This window comes from Microtus oregoni, unplaced genomic scaffold, assembly GCF_018167655.1.
Source record: "Microtus oregoni isolate MIOR12 unplaced genomic scaffold, Mior012 000001F_ref0000356, whole genome shotgun sequence".
Lineage (NCBI taxonomy): Eukaryota > Metazoa > Chordata > Mammalia > Rodentia > Cricetidae > Microtus > Microtus oregoni.
Genome location: NW_024543060.1, coordinates 71,087,044 through 71,105,078, shown reverse-complemented (window position 1 = coordinate 71,105,078; position 18,035 = coordinate 71,087,044). Strand labels below are relative to the sequence as shown.

At 42.1% G+C, this 18,035-nt stretch overlaps 1 protein-coding gene across 1 annotated transcript in view; it reads right to left on the bottom strand.

Annotated features, from left to right (window-relative positions):
- The window catches only part of Glipr1 (GLI pathogenesis related 1), a 30,369-nt gene that overhangs the window by 3,150 nt on the left and 9,184 nt on the right, over positions 1–18,035 (bottom strand). Inside the window, exons 2-4 of the mRNA XM_041677234.1 lie at positions 16,113–16,613; positions 6,448–6,687; positions 1,662–1,774 (exon numbers count right to left, since the gene is read on the bottom strand). Coding sequence (XP_041533168.1) covers positions 1,662–1,774; positions 6,448–6,687; positions 16,113–16,286 — 527 coding nt within the window. The 5' untranslated portion in view covers positions 16,287–16,613. The remainder of the gene's footprint in view (positions 1–1,661; positions 1,775–6,447; positions 6,688–16,112; positions 16,614–18,035) is intronic.

The following is an 18,035-nucleotide window of genomic DNA, read 5'->3' as shown; positions in this document are numbered from 1 at the left end:
ATTTGGAGGGTGTATAATTTATACCATCTCATTTAACTATGATCACTCTGAGAATGAATTCGTTTTGTTTCTGTTTAGCAGGTAAGGAAACGAGGTCTGGAAGGTTAATAACTCCCCCCAAAATCTCAGATTATATTTATATATATGAGTCAGGAAGAAATCTAGAAATGTCTTATGTTGGAATTTTTTTTCTACTTAACCCAAAGCCTCTATGATTACTTCCATCCAAACACTGCCTATCCTAGAAAAACAATTCCATGTTCTCTATATTTTCAGTGTACCAGGACACTATAGTTTATACTAGATACATTATTGGGCTGGGGTAATGAACACCAAAAGAAAATGATGGGAAAACTAGAAACAGTTCACTTGCATATAAACAATGATGTGACTAGTAACTGTGATAATTACTGTAAGAAAAGAGCTAAGGTACGGGGAGAGCTCTGGAAAATGCCTGCCATGCAACCACAAAGACCCCATGTTCATTCCCCAACTTTTTCTGAAACGCCAAGAGTGGCAGTGCTTGTTTGAAGCGCTAGCTTTAGGGAGTTAGGCAGGTAGGTCTCGAACTCACTGAGTGACCAGCGAGCCCCTGGTCCCAGCGAGTAATATCATCGAGAGATGGCTCAGTGGTTATGAGCCCCTGGGTTCAGTTCCTAGCACCCACGTGTTGCTTCACACAACAATCCATGACTCCTGACCTTGGTTCCAGAGGATCCGACACCCTCTTCTGATCTCTGAAGACACCAGGTACACACATGGTACACATAGAAACGTGTAAGGAAACCAAACACATGAACAAGTCTAGATTAAAAACCGCGCATGCCAACACATACATGTGTGCCGGCACACGTGCATCTCCTAACCCCATACCAACACATGTGTGCCTGCACATGTGCATCTCCTAACCCCCACATCAACATGCATGTGTGCCTGCACATGTGCATTTCCTAACCCCCACATCAACATGCATGTGTGCCTGCACATGTGCATCTCCTAACCCCCACAACATACATGTGTGCCTGCACACACATACATCTCTGTACCCCCTCGCCAACACACATGGGCACCTGCACACATGCGTATTGTGCCCCCCACACCAACATACATGTATACTTGCACACATGTGCATCTGTTCCCCCAACACCACTGTTTTTGTAATTATTAGAACCAAGCAGCAAAATGTCTATCTCTGGTCTGACCACAGGCTTCTGAGTATGTAGGACTCACAAGCACAGTAAAGTAGAATTGCTTTTCTCATTGCCAGAGGGGACAAACTGTTTCCACCTGAAAAACTCAACTGGCAAAAGAATTAATATGAATTGAGCAATTCCACCTTATCTATTTTTAAGTGTGGGAAGTATTCTATTATTTTAATAAAATAAGTTAATATAAATCCTCCTTTCTTGTATTATATATCAATTTATGTCCCTGGTAAGCATTTTGATCTTGTTACTCTTAAAGATGAAGGCCTTCTGTAGTGTTAATAAAGCTCACACACATACACATACACATACATACCGGGAAAATGTATTAGAATATTAATGGAGTATGTCTCCAGGTAGAGAATTTAAAGGCCTTGCGATTTTTCTTTATACATTTTCTATATTGAAGATGCATACCTGTAATAATATATATCTGAATTTAATTCAGGCACTTACGCTGGTCCATAGTTGCATATAAAATGTGCTCCATTGGAAAGCTTTTCAAAGTTACCAACTCTAGGGCAAAATTGCACCGCACAGCCAACCTTGTAACTGTCTGCCCAAACAACCTGAAAGCACAGGAGAGTGTCTTAGCATAGAAATGAGCTATTGATTATCGTCAGGGCTTCGTAATTATGGGAAGAAACTCTAAGGGTACAACATTCTTTACCAGGGAAATTTTGGGTGCTCAAAATTCCAATGAATTCTCTGAGCCAGAAACTCTCAACTGTGGTCACAACCACTTTAAGGTCACATCTCAGATCTCCTACATATCATATATTTATATTAGGATTCATAGCAGTAGCAAAATTACAGTTGTGAAGTAACAAAACAGTTTTATGCTTGGGGGTCACCACAACACAAGGAACTGTATTAAAGGGTCACAACATTAAGAAGGATGGGAACGATTGCTCTAAGCCATGCTTCCTATAGGAAGCTACAGCAATAAAATAAAACAGGGTAACCTGACGGATTGAAGAAAGCAGCTGATTCAAAGAGGTGTTGAGGGGAGCCCTCCGAAATGCCTTTGAAGTGAGACACAAGTGATGAGGATGTGGACTGAGAAGAAACAGAAGACATGACAATGGACAACATCCATTCTCAGAGATTAAGCTTACTGGGGTGCAAGTCCCTAGACATGTTAGAGTTGCAGAAAAAGAAAAAAAAAACGCAAAGTGGAGCCTCAAGAGAGGACCAAACCAAAGGAATTTGTTGTTAAGTAACAAAATACTCTTTCTGGTATCTTAGCAAGGTCCACTTAGTGCTTAGGAAGTGAACTGAGGCGAGCAAGGGAAGGAGGAGGCAATGCTGGAGGCTGTTTCCACTGTGAAGAATGAACACACGCTGGGCGGTGGTGGTGCACGCCTTTAATACCAGCATAGGACAGGCTCCATCACTACAGAGAAACCCTGTCTCAAACAGAAAAGAATAAAAAGGGAAGGAAGGAAGGAAGGAAAGAGAGAGAGAGAGGAGAGAGAAAAGAAAGAAAGGAAAGAAAAAGGAAGGAAGGAAGAAAGGACATAAGGCAACTCACTCTTGGGTAATGAAATTCCTAGAAACTGATGGAGGTCACACCTGACAGGTGTAACTGAAAACATTTTGTTTTAAATATGGGAAGCATTTGAGTTTGGGACCCAAGTGATGTTTATTGAGACAGACAACTAGGGAATATTCAAGGTGGGTGGGAATATTGAAGGTGGGTAGGAACATGGGCACAGGGTTCTGTTCAGAACATGTTTGGGGCTGCCCGGTAAAGGCAGGCAGAGCTGCTGGCCTTAAACATCTGCAGTTCAGAGGATGGGTTCGCAACAGAGATAGAAAACTGGAGGGCACAAGGCTAAATCAGACCATATAGGCAAGGAAAAAATGGGGTAACTGCAAACCTGGGTTAAAGAAGTACAGTCACTTAAACAGATGGAAAATGTGGTCCCTGGTGTAGAGGAAATGGAGAACAGAGCTGGTTCCCAAGGAGACAGCTGTGCTGTCAAACTGGGTCTCATCCTCACAGGAGCTCCAGACTTAGTTTATTATGCTGCTGCATAGTTAGCACCTTCGGTGGTCCTCCCTCTCCCTCTCGGTTTTTCAAGACAGGGTTTCTGTGTGTAACAGTCCTGGCTGTCTTGAAACTCACTCTGTAGACCAGGCTGGCCTCGAACTCACAGAGATCCACCTGCCTTTGCCTCCTGAGTGCTCGGATTAAAGGCATGCGCCACCACTGCCCGGCTCTTCTTCATTCCACCTCTTCATTTCCCACCTATTCCCGTAAATCATGTGGCTCATCTTGACTAAGAATGATCCTGATAGAACATCCCCATTGTCTCAGTGTGTGGGCTGATTGCTCTTCGAGCTGATGAGGGAGGGGGACTTGGTCGGGGGAGGGGGAGGGAAATGGGAGGCGGTGGCGGGGAGGAGGCAGAAATTTCTAATAAATAAAAAAAATATATGAAAATATTACAATAAAACCCATCACTGTGTATAATTAATATATACTAATAAAAAGCTTTACAGTGGTCTGAAAAAGAAAAGAATGATCAATTATCAAAGATTGCCAAAAACATTTGAAACCCTAACTAGCTCTTTAAGACAAACCAACCATTTATACAAAAATATACTTTAAAATTAACTTTTTGCCATAATTATCAAGCCATTTTGTGCCAAGGATTGTGCCAAATATGGGGGCACAGTGGTCACCTGGGACCTGCAGGAACTGGGCCTGCAGAAGAGGCCATCACGGAACTGTTCCATAGAGCTCTATTCACTATTACTGGTTCTAATACATGGGCTAGGACCACTCCTCTCAGGAAGTGGAGCTGAGCTGGAGCTTCTTTGGGGGCCACAGACATGTCTTTAAACACGGAGCTGAGTCCTGTGTGAGCATTTTCTTTCACAGTGTTTCACACTAAAGATCCTTCATCTTTGGATGTGCTTTTTCAGAAATGGGCAAATATTGCTTAGCATGCATGGTATGCTTTAGTTAGTATGTTAGCTGTTAGTCACTGACACAAAATTTCAGAGGGAAGGCATGTTGCAGACCATGATCTCAGGATGTCCCAGGTCATATAATCTGTGTTTTATGTCATGATCTCAGGATGTTTTATGTCATGATCTCGGGGGGGGGGGGTTCTAGGTCATGATCTCAGGGGATTCTAGGTCATGATCCCAGGGGGTTATAGGTCATGATCTCAGGGGGTTCTAGGTCATGATCTCAAGGGATTCTTGGTCACGATCTCAGGATATGCTCAGTTGTCATCATTACCTTTAGGTCTGTGATGAGGTTTATAGAAACCAGTTACATCTTGTGGTGTCCAGTGAATCAAAGAGAGAAAAGAGGGTAAAGTCCCTATATCTTTTTCAAGTGAATACCCCTATCTTCCTTTGCCCGAACCCCACCTAAGTAAAGCTTTCACTATTTCCCTACAGTGCTTCAGGCCTTCAGGAGACCTTGATGATCTCAACCCTTACAATTTTCAAAGTTGGGTTAACTGGATATGGTACTTCACACCTGTAATCCCAGCACTTGGGGAACTGAAACAGGAAGCGCACTGGGAGTTCAAGGCCTACCTGGGCTACACAGTGAATCTCAGGCCAGTCTGGGCCATAGAGTTGGTCCTGTTGTTATCTTTACCTAAGAGTCAAAGCAGCAAGCCAGGGTCACACAGCATCAAGGCAGAATCTGAACTCAGATCCAAATTGAATCTGGAACTTTTCCCCTAGTGAATCCATTAAACAAAAATGGGAAGTTGCTAGCCTGTCTCCAGTGACAGGTAAAATGTTGAAGTAGAGTCAAGAAATACTGTGCTGTTCACAGAGAGATACTCAATTGAACTCATGCCCCATACTCTGTACCAGCTATCACTGGGCCACGGATGTAAACAACATCATTTGCATAAAGATGAGGGTAAGGAGAGGTTACAATCCCCACCTTAGGTAACTTTCCAGCAGGAAGCTGGAGTGACTGAATTGTCCTGAAACCCACAGCACAGTCTCCTCGAAGGCTGAAGCAGGAATTGTAGCCAAGATATGGCAACATCCTCTTCCAACGTGATTCATTAGAAAATTAGATCCTGATAGCTAATCTTTGCTAAGTGCTTACCAACAAGTACTGGCCCAGATTCCTCCACATCACCCTCTGAGAAATGAACTTATGGGCCCATACTTTATTGGGTTGCAGTCTCAGAGATATGAGTCAAGAGAAACAGGAGTGAGGCAGGGAAGGCAGGATATGGTTGGAAATTGTTTCTGGCTCCCAGGCTAGCTCCTGCTGATTTGGGGAGACACATGTGTGCATGACTAGCCCAGTGCAAGACACCTGACATAGGTCATGTGTGCAAAGAAGACACAGAAACTATATAGCCAAGGGCCCACACAGTGTCCCACACTACAAGAGATGTATGACTTGCCTCTTGAAAAGTGGAATTTGTCAAATGAAAAGAAAGGCTTTAGGATCAATTAACTAGGTATAGAAGGTGTACAATGTATATGAATAAGCCTGGTGCTTTAGTTGAATTTTAAGTAACTGAGCATGCAAAATACGTGGCCCTCAGAAGATGGCTCACTTTATAATAGACTTGTAAGCCATACTTGTATGCCCTTATCCTAGGGAGTCAAAATAAGAGGAGTAAGGTCAGGTTCATATCATATAGACTAGAGGCAGCGGAAATGCCCCTAAAATGTCTCCCTTTACACCCATAGGGGAAAAGGAGGGCTTGTACTTGGGACATGAGAAAACTGACTTCCAAAATCATATCTATCTCTCATATAGATATGAGATCAAATTAGTGGTCCTAACCGCTTCAGTAGAGGATGTAACTCTGGACAACCATTTTATAAGTGAGCATGGGCTTTACACCTTTCTAGGCTGATAGACTCAATCAGTTCTTACCAGAAGCATAGAAGGGAGGTTCTACCATCCATATGTCAACAAATCGAGTTGGAGAGTTTACGATGCTTCCCTAAAGCCACTTAGCTAGCGAGGAGAGTTCAGATTCGCTTATCAGAGACATTGCAAAGCTTTAAGTAACATAACATTCAGGCTATCTCATACGGGTATCTCATACTGCCTGATCTGATGGCTCTGGCATATGACCTTTTCCATGTAACTAATTCTCCAAGTACATTTACCTCTCATAATTTATAATATAATCATATTTATAATACTAGCCCACTATATATTTTCTCAACTCCGCGTTCAGTTTTCCACCTTTAAAAAGATGATTCTAAGAGGCTGTAGGGATGTACTTACCTGAGTGTAATGACCACAGACACCCGTGCATCTCCTAGTCCTGAAGTCGTAGTACTTGACTTCATCGTACCAGGATGAGATGGCTGAAGATACTGAAAAGAGGCTTAAAGATCCAGTCCAGATATTTTCTCCCACTGCGGTAAAGTTCGGGTGCAGCCGTGATTTCAGCCGTGGATTGTGTTCAAACTGACAAACTTTTGCCCACGATTTTGCAATGCGGGCTAGGTCTGAGTCCCAAGACTGAAAAATAATTAAATGATATACGAGTCAAAGAAATTTCTTCCTCAAAACTGTGACGATGCAAGGCCCTTTGCCTGCTCATCCAGATGTGCAGAGCCCACTGGATACTACTTACTTTACCAACTGGTTGTGCTTCCTTTTGGAGTGGGAGTCAAAGCAGCAAATGAAGAGTGGCGAGAATTGCGGAGGAGCTACAGCCTAGAGTAACTAACTAGTCACAGCCCGCTAACTAGGGCAAGAATATGAGGTCATAGGTCAGAGAATCTGACTAGGAGAGGAGAAGCAGAAGCATCCATGTCTGCAGGTGACAGAGGCGCTCAGAGCTGGAAAAGTCCAGTGAGGAAGCGGGGCAAACAGATTCCGCAAGCTACCCTGTGGTAGCTTCTGTATGACATAGTAGTGAACTTGCTAAGAAACAAACAAACAAAAAAAAAAAAAAGAAACCTCCAGAATAGTTCCATTCCGGTAGTCCTCTGACAATAAATTATGTAAGAATCAACCTTACTACAGCGGTGAAAGACCTCTATAATGAGAACCAAACACTGAAGACAGATATTGTAGAAGACACCACAGCGATGGTTTTCCACCTGGGGCTCATGACCCTTTTGAAGGAGAAGGATCCTTTCACAGGGGTAGCATACTAGATATTTACATTATGATTCATAACAGCAAAACTACAGTTATGAAGTAGCAATGAAAATAATTTTATGGTTGGGGGTCACCGCGGCACAAGGAACTGTATTGAAGGGTCACAGCGTTAGGAAGGTTGAGAACCACTGCACTAGAGAGTGGGAAAACTGTTCCTGCTCATGGATGTTTTTGTTGTTGATATTTTCAAATGGCAGTACCGATGAAAGATGTTTGCAGATTCACTTCACTGCCAATGCTTCCTTCCTAAAGCTACAAAGAAGAAAGTCAGAAAGTTAACACAGAAACACAAGAGACTCCATATGCCAAAGGACTTCTGAGCAAAAGTATCACCGATAGAAGAATTGTCACTCTGGACTTCAAAAATATAAAGCGTGGTCAGAAAACAGTCTACTGGAAGAGGACACTAGACAAATGGTGTCTGGCTGGGGACACTGGATAAGCACACATGGAAACATGAACCTGGGTTCTTCCAGTGTGTAAAAAACCAAGTCAGAATGTGTTACAAAAAACCTTAAGACTTTTGTCAGCGAGGTCCCTGGCCAGCAAGGGGCCCTGATCCTGTACCAGAAGATCCATCAGAGGGGTGAGTGTGTTCCTGACCCGTGGCAGAAGACTGGGAAATGGAGCACAGACATTCCTCAACCCCCTAAACTTCCTGGTCATTCTGCAGGGTCTACTCTCTCCTACTACTGCCTCTCTCTTCCTGTCCCATCCCAGCTTGCTCTCAGACACCCCCTCCCTTCTTCCTCCCTTCCTCAGGGCCATAAGATCCCCCAGCTCAGCCTGCTTGGGTGCTGGGACAGGGTGGTGAGTGCAACCAGGCAGGAGTTCCTTTGCTTCAATAGCCTGCCGGCAGCAAGGTAGGCCTTTTGTCAGCGAGGTCCCTGGCAAGCAAGGGAACCTGATCCTGTACCAGAAGTTCCATAGGAGAGCATTTGAAGGAAGAGATGGGCAGGCACCAATGCAAGAATTCCTCTAAAAATCTGAAAAACAACATGAAAACACCAGAACCCAGCGATCTTACAACAGGACTTGAACATCCTAATCCAGAAGAAGTAGAAAAAATTGACATTATGAAAGTGATAGAGTCCCTTAAACAGGATGTGAAAAACTCCCTTAAAGAAATGGATGAGAAGAATAGCAAAAAGTTTGAAGAAATGAATAAATCTGTAAAAGATACCCTAGGAAACCAAGAAAAAAACAGTCAAACAGATAATGGAAACAGTTAAGACTTGAAAACTGAAATGGAGGCAATGAAGAAAACACAAGCCGAGGGCCTGCTGGATATGGAAAATCTAGGTAAATGAATAGAGACTACAGAAACAAGCATAACCAACAGAATACAAGAGATAGAAGAAAGAATCTCCAAATCTGAAGACACCATAGAGAAAATAAATGCACTGATCAAAGAAAACAGCAAATCCAACAAATTCTCATCACAAAACATTCAGGAAATCTGGGACACAATAAAAAGACCAAACCTAAGAACAATAGGGGTAGAAGAAGGAGAAGAATTACAGCTTAAAGGCCCAGAAAATATATTCAACAAAATTATAGAAGAAAACTTTCCCAACCTAAAAAAAGATATTCCTATGAAGGTTCAAGAAGCATACAGAACACCGAATAGACTGGATCAAAAAAAAAAAAATCCCCTCGCCATTTAATAATCAAAACACAAAACATACAGAATAAAGAAAGAATATTAAGAGCTGCAAAGGAAAAAGGTCAAGTAATTTATAAAGGTAAACCTATCAGACTTATACCGGACTTCTCTATGGAAACCATAAAATTCAGAAGGTCCTGGATAGATGTACTGCAGAAACTAAGAAACCATGGATGCAAGCTCAGACTACTGTACCCAGCCAAGCTTTCATTCACTATCAATGGAGAAAACAAAATATTCCAGGATAAAAACAAATTTAAACAATGCGTAGCCACAAATCCAGCCTTGCAGAAAGTAATAGAAGGAAAATCACAACCCAAGGAATCCAACGTTGCCCAAAATAACTCAGACATCTAGCAAGCCTTCACCAGCACAACTCAAAAAAGGGAAACACACACATTCTACTACCAAAAACAAAAAAATTAAAAATAACTGGAGTTAACAACCACTGGTCATTATTATCACTTAATATCAATGAACTCAATTCACGTATAAAAAGGCACAGGCTAAGAGATTGGATACAAAAACAGGATCCAACATTCTGCTGTTTACAAGAAACACACCTCAACCACAAAGACAGACATCTAATCAGAGTAAGGGATTGGGAAACGGTTTTTCAAGCAAATGGACCTAAAAACCAAGCAGGTGGGGCCATACTAATTTCTAACAAAATTGCCTTCAAACTAAAATCAATCAGAAGAGATGGAGATGGACATTTTATACTCATAACAGGAACAGTTCATCAGGATGAAGTCTCAATCCTGAATATCTATGCCCCTAATATAAAAGCACCCACCTATGTAAAAGAAACATTACTGGAACTCAAGGCAGACATCAAGCCACACACACTAATAGTAGGAGACTTTAACACTTCTCTCTCACCAATGGACAGGTCAATCAGACAGAAACCTAACAGAGAAATAAGAGAATTAATGGAGGTAATGAAGCAAATGGACTTAACAGACATCTATAGAGCATTCCACCCAAAGAGGAAAGAATATACCTTCTTCTCTGCAGCTCATGGAACCTTCTCGAAAATTGACCACATACTCACTAACAAAAGCAAACTTCCACAGATACAAAAAAATATTAGTAAGCACCTGTGTCTTATTGGATCACCATGGAATAAAGTTAGAATTTAACAATAATTCTACCCCCAGAAAGCCTACAAACGCTTGGAAGCTGAACAGTCAACTACTGAACCACCCCTGAGTCAGAAAACAAATAAAGAAATTAAAGTCTTCCTTGGATTCAATGAAAATAAAGACACAACATACCCAAACCTATGGGACACTATTAAAGCAGTGCTAAGAGGATGATGTGGGAGTGATTTCTTTCTAATCTGTTGCTTTCATTGGTTAATTAATAAAGAAACTGCCTTGGCCCATTTGATAGGCCAACCTTTAGGTAGGTAGAGTAGACAGAACAGAATGCTGGGAGAAAGAAGCCAAATCAGGTAGTCGCCATGATTCTCCCACTCCAGACAGACGCATAAGATCTTTCCTGGTAAGCCAGCTCATGGTGCTACACAGAATATTAGAAATGGGTTAGATCAATATATAAGAGCTAGCCAATAAGAGGCTGGAACTAATGGGCCTGGCAGTGTTTAAAAGAATACAGTTTCCATGTAAGTATTTCGGGTAAAGCTATCCGGGTGGCAGAATACAGCCCCGCCAGCTCCTAATGCAAAAAGAGGAAAGTTCATAGCTCTAAGCGCCCACTAAAAAAAAAAAAAAAAAAAAAAAGACGGAGAAAGCTCACATTAGAGACTTAACAGCACAGCTGAAAGCTCTAGGAAAAAAAAGAAGCAGACTCACCCAGGAGGAGTAGAAGACTGGAAATAATCAAACTGAGGGCTAAAATCAACAAAATAGAAACACAGAAAACAATCCAAAGAATCAATGAAACAAAGAGCTGGTTCTTTGAGAAAGTCAACAAGATTGACAAACCTTTATCCAAACTAATCAAAAGGCAGAGAGAGAACATGCAAATTAACAAGATCAGAAATGAAAAGGGGGATATAACAGATACTGAAGAAATTCAGAGAATCATTAGATCCTACTACAAAAGCTTATTTGCCACAAAGTTGGAAAATGTAAAAGAAATGGACTTGTTTTTAGATAAGTACCACTTACCAAAGTTAAATCAATACCTGGTGAACAATTTAAACAGACTTATTAAGTCTTGAGGAAATAGAAGCTGTCATAAAAATCCTCCCAACCAAAAAAAAAAAAAAAAAAAGCCCAGGACCTGATGGTTTTAATGCAGAATTTTATCAGATCTTCCAAGAAGAGCTGATACCTATATTCCTTAATGTGTTTCACATAATAGAATCAGAAGAGTCATTGCCAAACTCTTTTTACAAAGCTACAGTCACCCTGATTCCAAAACCATACAAAGACCCAACCAAGAAAGAGAATTACAGACCAATCTCACTCATGAACATCGATGCAAAAATTCAATAAAATTCTGGCAAACAGAATCCGAGAACACATTAAAAAAATTATCCATTACGATCAAGGAGGCTTCATCCCTGAGATGAAGGGCTGGTTCAACATACAAAAATCTATCAATGTAATCCATCATATAAATAAACAAAGAAAAAAAACCATATGATAATTTCATTAGATGTGAAAAAAGGATTTGACAAAATTCAACACCCCTTTATGATAAAGGTCTTGGAAAGATTAGGGATACAAAGGTCATGCCTAAATATAATAAACACAATATATAGCAAGCCAACAGGTAATATCAAATTAAATGGAGAGAAACTCCAAGCCATTTCACTAAAATCAGGCAAAAGACAAGGCTGTTCACTCTCATCATATCTCTTCAACATAGTTCTTGAAGTTCTAGCAGTAGCAATAAGACAACATAAGGAGATCAAGGGGATTCGAATCGGAAAGGACGAAGTCAAACTTGCGTTATTTGCAGATGATATGATAGTGTGACCCCAAACCTCTACCAAAGAACTCCTACAGATGGTAAATAACTTCAGTGAAGTGGCAGGTTAAAAGATCAACTCAAAAAAATCAGTAGCCCTCCTATATACAAAGGATAGAGAAGCAGAAAGGAAATTCAGAGAAACTTCACTTTTACGATAGCCACAAATTGTATAAAGTATCTTGGGGTAACTCTAACCAAGGAAGTGAAAGATCTATTTGACAAGAACTTTAAGGCATTGAAGAAAGAAATCGAAGAGGACACCAGAAAATGGAAAGACCTCCCATGCTCTTGGATGGGTAGGATCAACATAGTAAAAATGACATTTCTACCAAAGGCAATTTATAAATTCAACACAATCCCCATTAAAATCCCAACAAAATTCTTGACAGACCTTAAGAGAACAATAATCAACTTTATATGGAAAAACAAAAAACCCAGAATAGCCAAAACAATCTTATACAATAAAGGAACTTCTGGAGGCATTACCATCCCTGACTTCAAACTCTATTACAGAGCTACGGTAATGAAAACAGCTTGGTACTGGTGGAAAAATAGGGAACTTGACCAATGGAAGAGAATAGAAGACCCGGATATTAACCCACAAACCTATGAACACCTGATTTTTGACAAAGGAGCTAAAAGTATACAATGGAAGAAAGGAAGCTTATTCAACAAACGGTGCTGGCACAACTGGATGTCAGCCTGTAGAAGAATGAAAACAGACCCATATCTATCACCATGCACAAAACTCAAGTACAAATGGATTAAAGGCCTCAATATCAATCTGAACACATGGAACCTGATGAAGTGGGAAGTAGTCTACAACATATGGGCACAGGAGACCACTTCCTACGTATAACCCCAGTAACACAGACAATAAGGGCAACATTGAATAAATGGGACCTCCTAAAACTGAGAAGCTTCTGTAAAGCAAAGGACACTGTCATTAAGACAAAAAAGGCAACCTACTGACTGGGAGAAGATCTTCACCAACCCCGCAATAGACATAGGTCTGATCTCCAAAATATATATAAAGAACTCAAGAAACTAGACTTTAAAATGCTAATTAACCCAATTAAAAAATGGGGCACTGAACTGAACAGAGAATTCTCAACAGAAGAAGTTCAAATGGCCAAAAGACACTTGAGGTCATGCTCAACCTCCTTAGCGATCAGGGAAATGCAAATTAAAACAACTTTGAAATACCATCTTGCACCTGTCAGAATGGCTAAAATCAAAAACACCAATGATAGCCTTTGCTGGAGAGGATGTGGGGTAAGGGGAACATTCATCCATTGCTGGTGGGAATGAATCTTGTGCAACCACTTTGAAAATCAGTGTGGCGGTTTCTCAGGAAATTTCGGATCAACTTACTCCAGGATCCAGCAATACCACTCCTGGGAATATACCTGAGAGATGCCCTATCATACTACAAAAGCATCTGTTCAACTATGTTAATAGCAGCATTATTTGTAATAGCCAGAACCTGGAAACAACCTAGATGCCCCTCAATGGAAGAATGGATAAAGAATGTGTGGAATATATACATATTAGAGTACTACTCAGCGGTAAAAAACAATGACATCTTGAATTTTACATGCAAATGATGGAAATAGAAAACACTATCCTGAGTGAGGTAACCCAGACCCCAAAAAGACGAATATGGTATGTACTCACTCATTAGTGGATTCTAGCCATAAATAAAGGACTTTGAGACTATAATTCATGATACTAGAGAAGCTAAATAGGAAGGTGAACCCAAAGAAAAACATGTAGTTATCCTCCTGAACATTGGAAGTAGACAAGATTGCCAGGCAAAAATTGAGAGCTTGAGGGGTGGGGTGGGGATAAGGGCAGATGGGAAGAGAGAAGGGAGAAGGGGAGGGTGGGGAGAGCTTGGGGGAATGGGATGGTTGGTATGGAGAAAGAGTGGATATGGGAGCAAGGAATTATATATCTTGATTAAGGGAGCCATTTTAGGGTTGGCAAGAGACTGGACACTAGAGGGGTTCCCAGGTGTCCAAGAAGATGTCCCCAGCTTGTTCCTTGAGCAGCTGAGGAGAGAGAGCCTGAACTGGCCTTATCCTATAGGCACACTGATGAATATCTTGCATATCACCATAGAACTCATCTGGTGATGGATGGAGATAGAGACAGAGACCCACACTGGAGCACTAGACTGAGCTCCCAAGGTACAAATGAGGAGCAGGAGGAGGGAGACCATGAGCAAGGAAGTCAGGACCAGGAGGAGTGCGCCCACCCACTGAGACGGTGGGGCTGATCTAATGGGAACTCACCAAGGCCAGCTGGACTGGGACTGATGGAGCATGTGATCAAACCAGACTCTCTGAACGTGGCTGACAAGGAGGGCTGACTGAGAAGCCAAGGACAATGGCACTGGGTTTTGATTCTACTGCATGTACTGGCTTTGTGGGAACCTAGTCTGTTTGGATGCTCACCTTTCTAGACCTGGATGGAGTGGGGAGGACCTAGGACTTCCCACAGGGCAGAGAACCCTGACTGCTCTTTGGTCTGGAGAGTGAGGGGGAGGGGGAATGGAGTGAAGGGGGAAGGAAATGGGAGGAGGGGAGGAGGTGAAAATTTGTAATAATATTATAAAAATAAAAATAAAAAATACCCTTAAGATGAGACCTGAAACTACCACAGCCAGTGCCTCAGTTCCACTTCCCTTTTTTCTATCTGTAGCTTTTCTTTCTTTTTTGACTAATTGCTTTGGCTAAGATTTCAGTATATGAGGCCTAGGTGATAATTTTCTGAGTAGGGCTTCAGTAGCTCTGGCAGAGAAAATGGCAATAGTAACGGCAGTGAGACTGCATCAACTAAAAACCATGGGCATAGTGGTGGCACTACCACAGCGAAGTGGCATCCTGAAGGAGGCAGAGAAATTGAGTATGATGGTACACACCTTTAATCACAACACTGAAGGTGGGATGCAGAGCATCAGGCTGATCTCATCGACATAGCAAGTTCCAGGCTAGCCAGGACTGGTGAGCGTGTATCTCAAAAAGATAAAAGGCAGAAAATATTTTCCAGATACTCATCCACCAATGGATTAATCTCCAAAATGAATTAAAAGTGTCGAACACGAACAGAATGAAAAAGCCAACAACCAACACAACTGAAGTGAACAGAGTCCTCAGAAGAAGTGTGGGTCAACATCCTTAGTTATTAGCGGTATGCAAAGGGAAAGAACAGTAAGAGCACATCCTACCCGAGTCAGTACAATATCTAATTCAGAAAATAAATGGCGTCAAAGACGTGGGTGGAGAAAAGTCCTAACAGGAACACAAACTAGTTCAGTCACTATGGAAATCAGTATATAGGGTCACCAAAAAATAGAGATGTAAGACTAACATGTGATTCCGCTATAGCATTTTTGGGCACATCTATCTACAGGAATCTACACTTTAGGGATATCTGCATATCCATGTCTATTGTGGTACTATTGGCAATATCCAAGCTCTGGGTTACATATGATTGTTCACAGATAGATGAAGGGATAAGGGAAGTGTGTGTGTGTGTGTGTGTGTGTGTGTGTGTGTGTATTTCTATACATACTGTGGAGTATTGTTGAGTCAAACTCAGGACATTCGCAGGAGAATGGATGGATTGGAGATCACCAGGTTAAGCGAAATAGAGCAGATTCCGAAGAGGCACAGGATCAGAGGGCCAGAGGACCAAAAGGCCAAAAGGGCAATAATCAAAGCATGATGTAAGAAATTATCATAATGAAGTCACCATTATTTTATACAGAACACGATAGAAAGAAAAACAATCCTTAAGACACAGAAAGAACCGTCACACATACTAACAGGAAAAGAAGTTGCAGCAAGGAGAAGTCTATGGCTCGTGGCTGGTGAAAGGGAAGTATCCAGAAAGAACTGAACCATGCTGCCTATGGCATTGCTTAAGACTGAGTTGGAGGGAGGGAAGGAAGGAAGGAAGAAGGAAAGGAGGAAGGAAAGAAGGGAGGGAGGGATCCATTGTGTAGGTTCTGATCACATGCCAAGTGTACTGCACACAGCAATCACAAGCAAAACAACAACAACAAAAACATTTGGGATTACCCAGAATTCACACCCAGCTAAGCACAGGCAGGCTGCCTCTGATGGATGCATGCCACAAACACTGTTCGCACACTCACCATGTACAGCATGTTCCTTGCTGTCGGATTCACTTTGGACCGGTGCTGGTTGTGGATTTGAACACATTGTTGGATGAAATCCTCATTGGTTATATCTGGCAAAGTACTTGCGGTATATGAAGAACTAGAAATGGAAGAAGCCATCCAGACCATCATAGCAAGGGTGGCCTGCATGCTGCCTCTGGCTGCGGTTGGACCTAGAACCCAGAGCCCCTGGGTTCTGATAGAATGCTTGGTTCTATTTTCAGACCTTTTCTTCTGTGCTTGAAGGTTGAACCCAGGGGCGATTGTGTTGGGCAAGGGCTCTGCCCCTGAGCTACATCTGCAGCACTTGGGTTCTTTGTGACCGGCCCCACCAAGCACAGTTGACCTCAGCTGGAGAAGTCTGAAAGCAGAACGTTGAGTTGTTGTGAAACTCAGAGCTGGATTTCTCCATATATGGCTTGCAGCTCAGTTTGTTGTTAACCCTGTCCCCGTCGGTGCTTCTCGGTGACACAGCACCTACAAAATACAGATTCTTGTTAGGCGGCATCAAGCTTGGAGCTGAGGTATTTCCAAAGGAATTTCTGTGGGCTCCAGAAATACGTCCTGTGTTAGTCAGGCTTCTCTAAAGGAACAGAAATGACAGACTATATGTATTCACGGGGGATCTGTTACACTGGCTTAGAGAATGTGGCCTGGGGGGTTCCCCAATGGTTGACTCATGCCAGTAGAGGCGAGACGCTGGTAGATGTTCAGTCTCTGAGGAGGGATGTCGCAAGCAGTCAAATTCTGGAGTTGGCACCCTGGGGGATTCCTGAAGAGCTGCTGGCTTTCCGTCTACACTGGACTCCTGAAGGAGCCGAGTTTAACACCAACCACAACAGGAAATGAAGGAGCTTACCAGTCAAGAGGGGAGGCAGGCAAACCAAAAGCAATTTTCTTCCCGGTCCCCCTTTTACGAATGTGAGCTATCACCAGAAGGCAGAAGGCGTGGCTCAGATTTAGAGTGGGTCGCCCTGCTACAAATGATCTGAGTAAGAAAATTCCTCCCAGGAGTGCCCAGCTGCCTAGGTTTTTGTTGGTTCCAGATGTAGTCAATTTGACAACCAAGATTACCATCACGAATCTCTACCAAAGGACTTGCAAATGGTTTTTGCCAAACCTTTTTTGTTGGAATCCTCTGTGCAAACAGTGGTGGGAATACAGTGGTCCCTGCTTTACAGTTTATTATGAGCGCTGAGAACAGACAGTTTCCCATCCGGGCGTAGTGGTAAAGTCGAAGTTACAAGGTATGCACAGTTAGGAGATAACAGTAATAATAAATGCAAACAATTAAGGGTATTTACTGATAAACTTGCCAGCATCACCACTATATGTATTGAGACCATTATTAAGTAAAATAAAGGTTTTTAGGACATGGACAGCAATACCTAAAGTTTATCTGGAAAAAAAAAACTATTAAGTGACCAATAACTAATGACCCAAATGACAGTATAAATATACTGGACTAAAGTGGGGTGACTTTCAGCACGAAAAGCAAGTTCAGTGCCAAATTTAATGGTTGTTTGAGCACCCACCCCCCTTGCACACATGCAGCTCCCAGGACTTTTTATCTTAAAACTTGCCCTAGAGTTTTCTTTCCGTTGCGAGGACCAAACACGGGGCAGAAGAACTTGCGGGAGGAAAGGGTTTATGATGTGGTTAAGACTGTGAAGAATTCAAAAATAGAATTGTGAGACACGTACACACACAGGCATGCTTGGTGAAGGAGGCAGGGAGGAAGCCGTGGGGGGTGGCGTTTGAGTTTCGTTCTGTCATGGGTAGCTACTAGCTGTGAGACCTTGAACAACTTAGTACACTCCTAAGAACTTTCATGCCACACCCAGTTAGTGAGGGCAGTCCAGGCAGGGACTGAAGCAGAGACTAGGAAGAAATGCTATT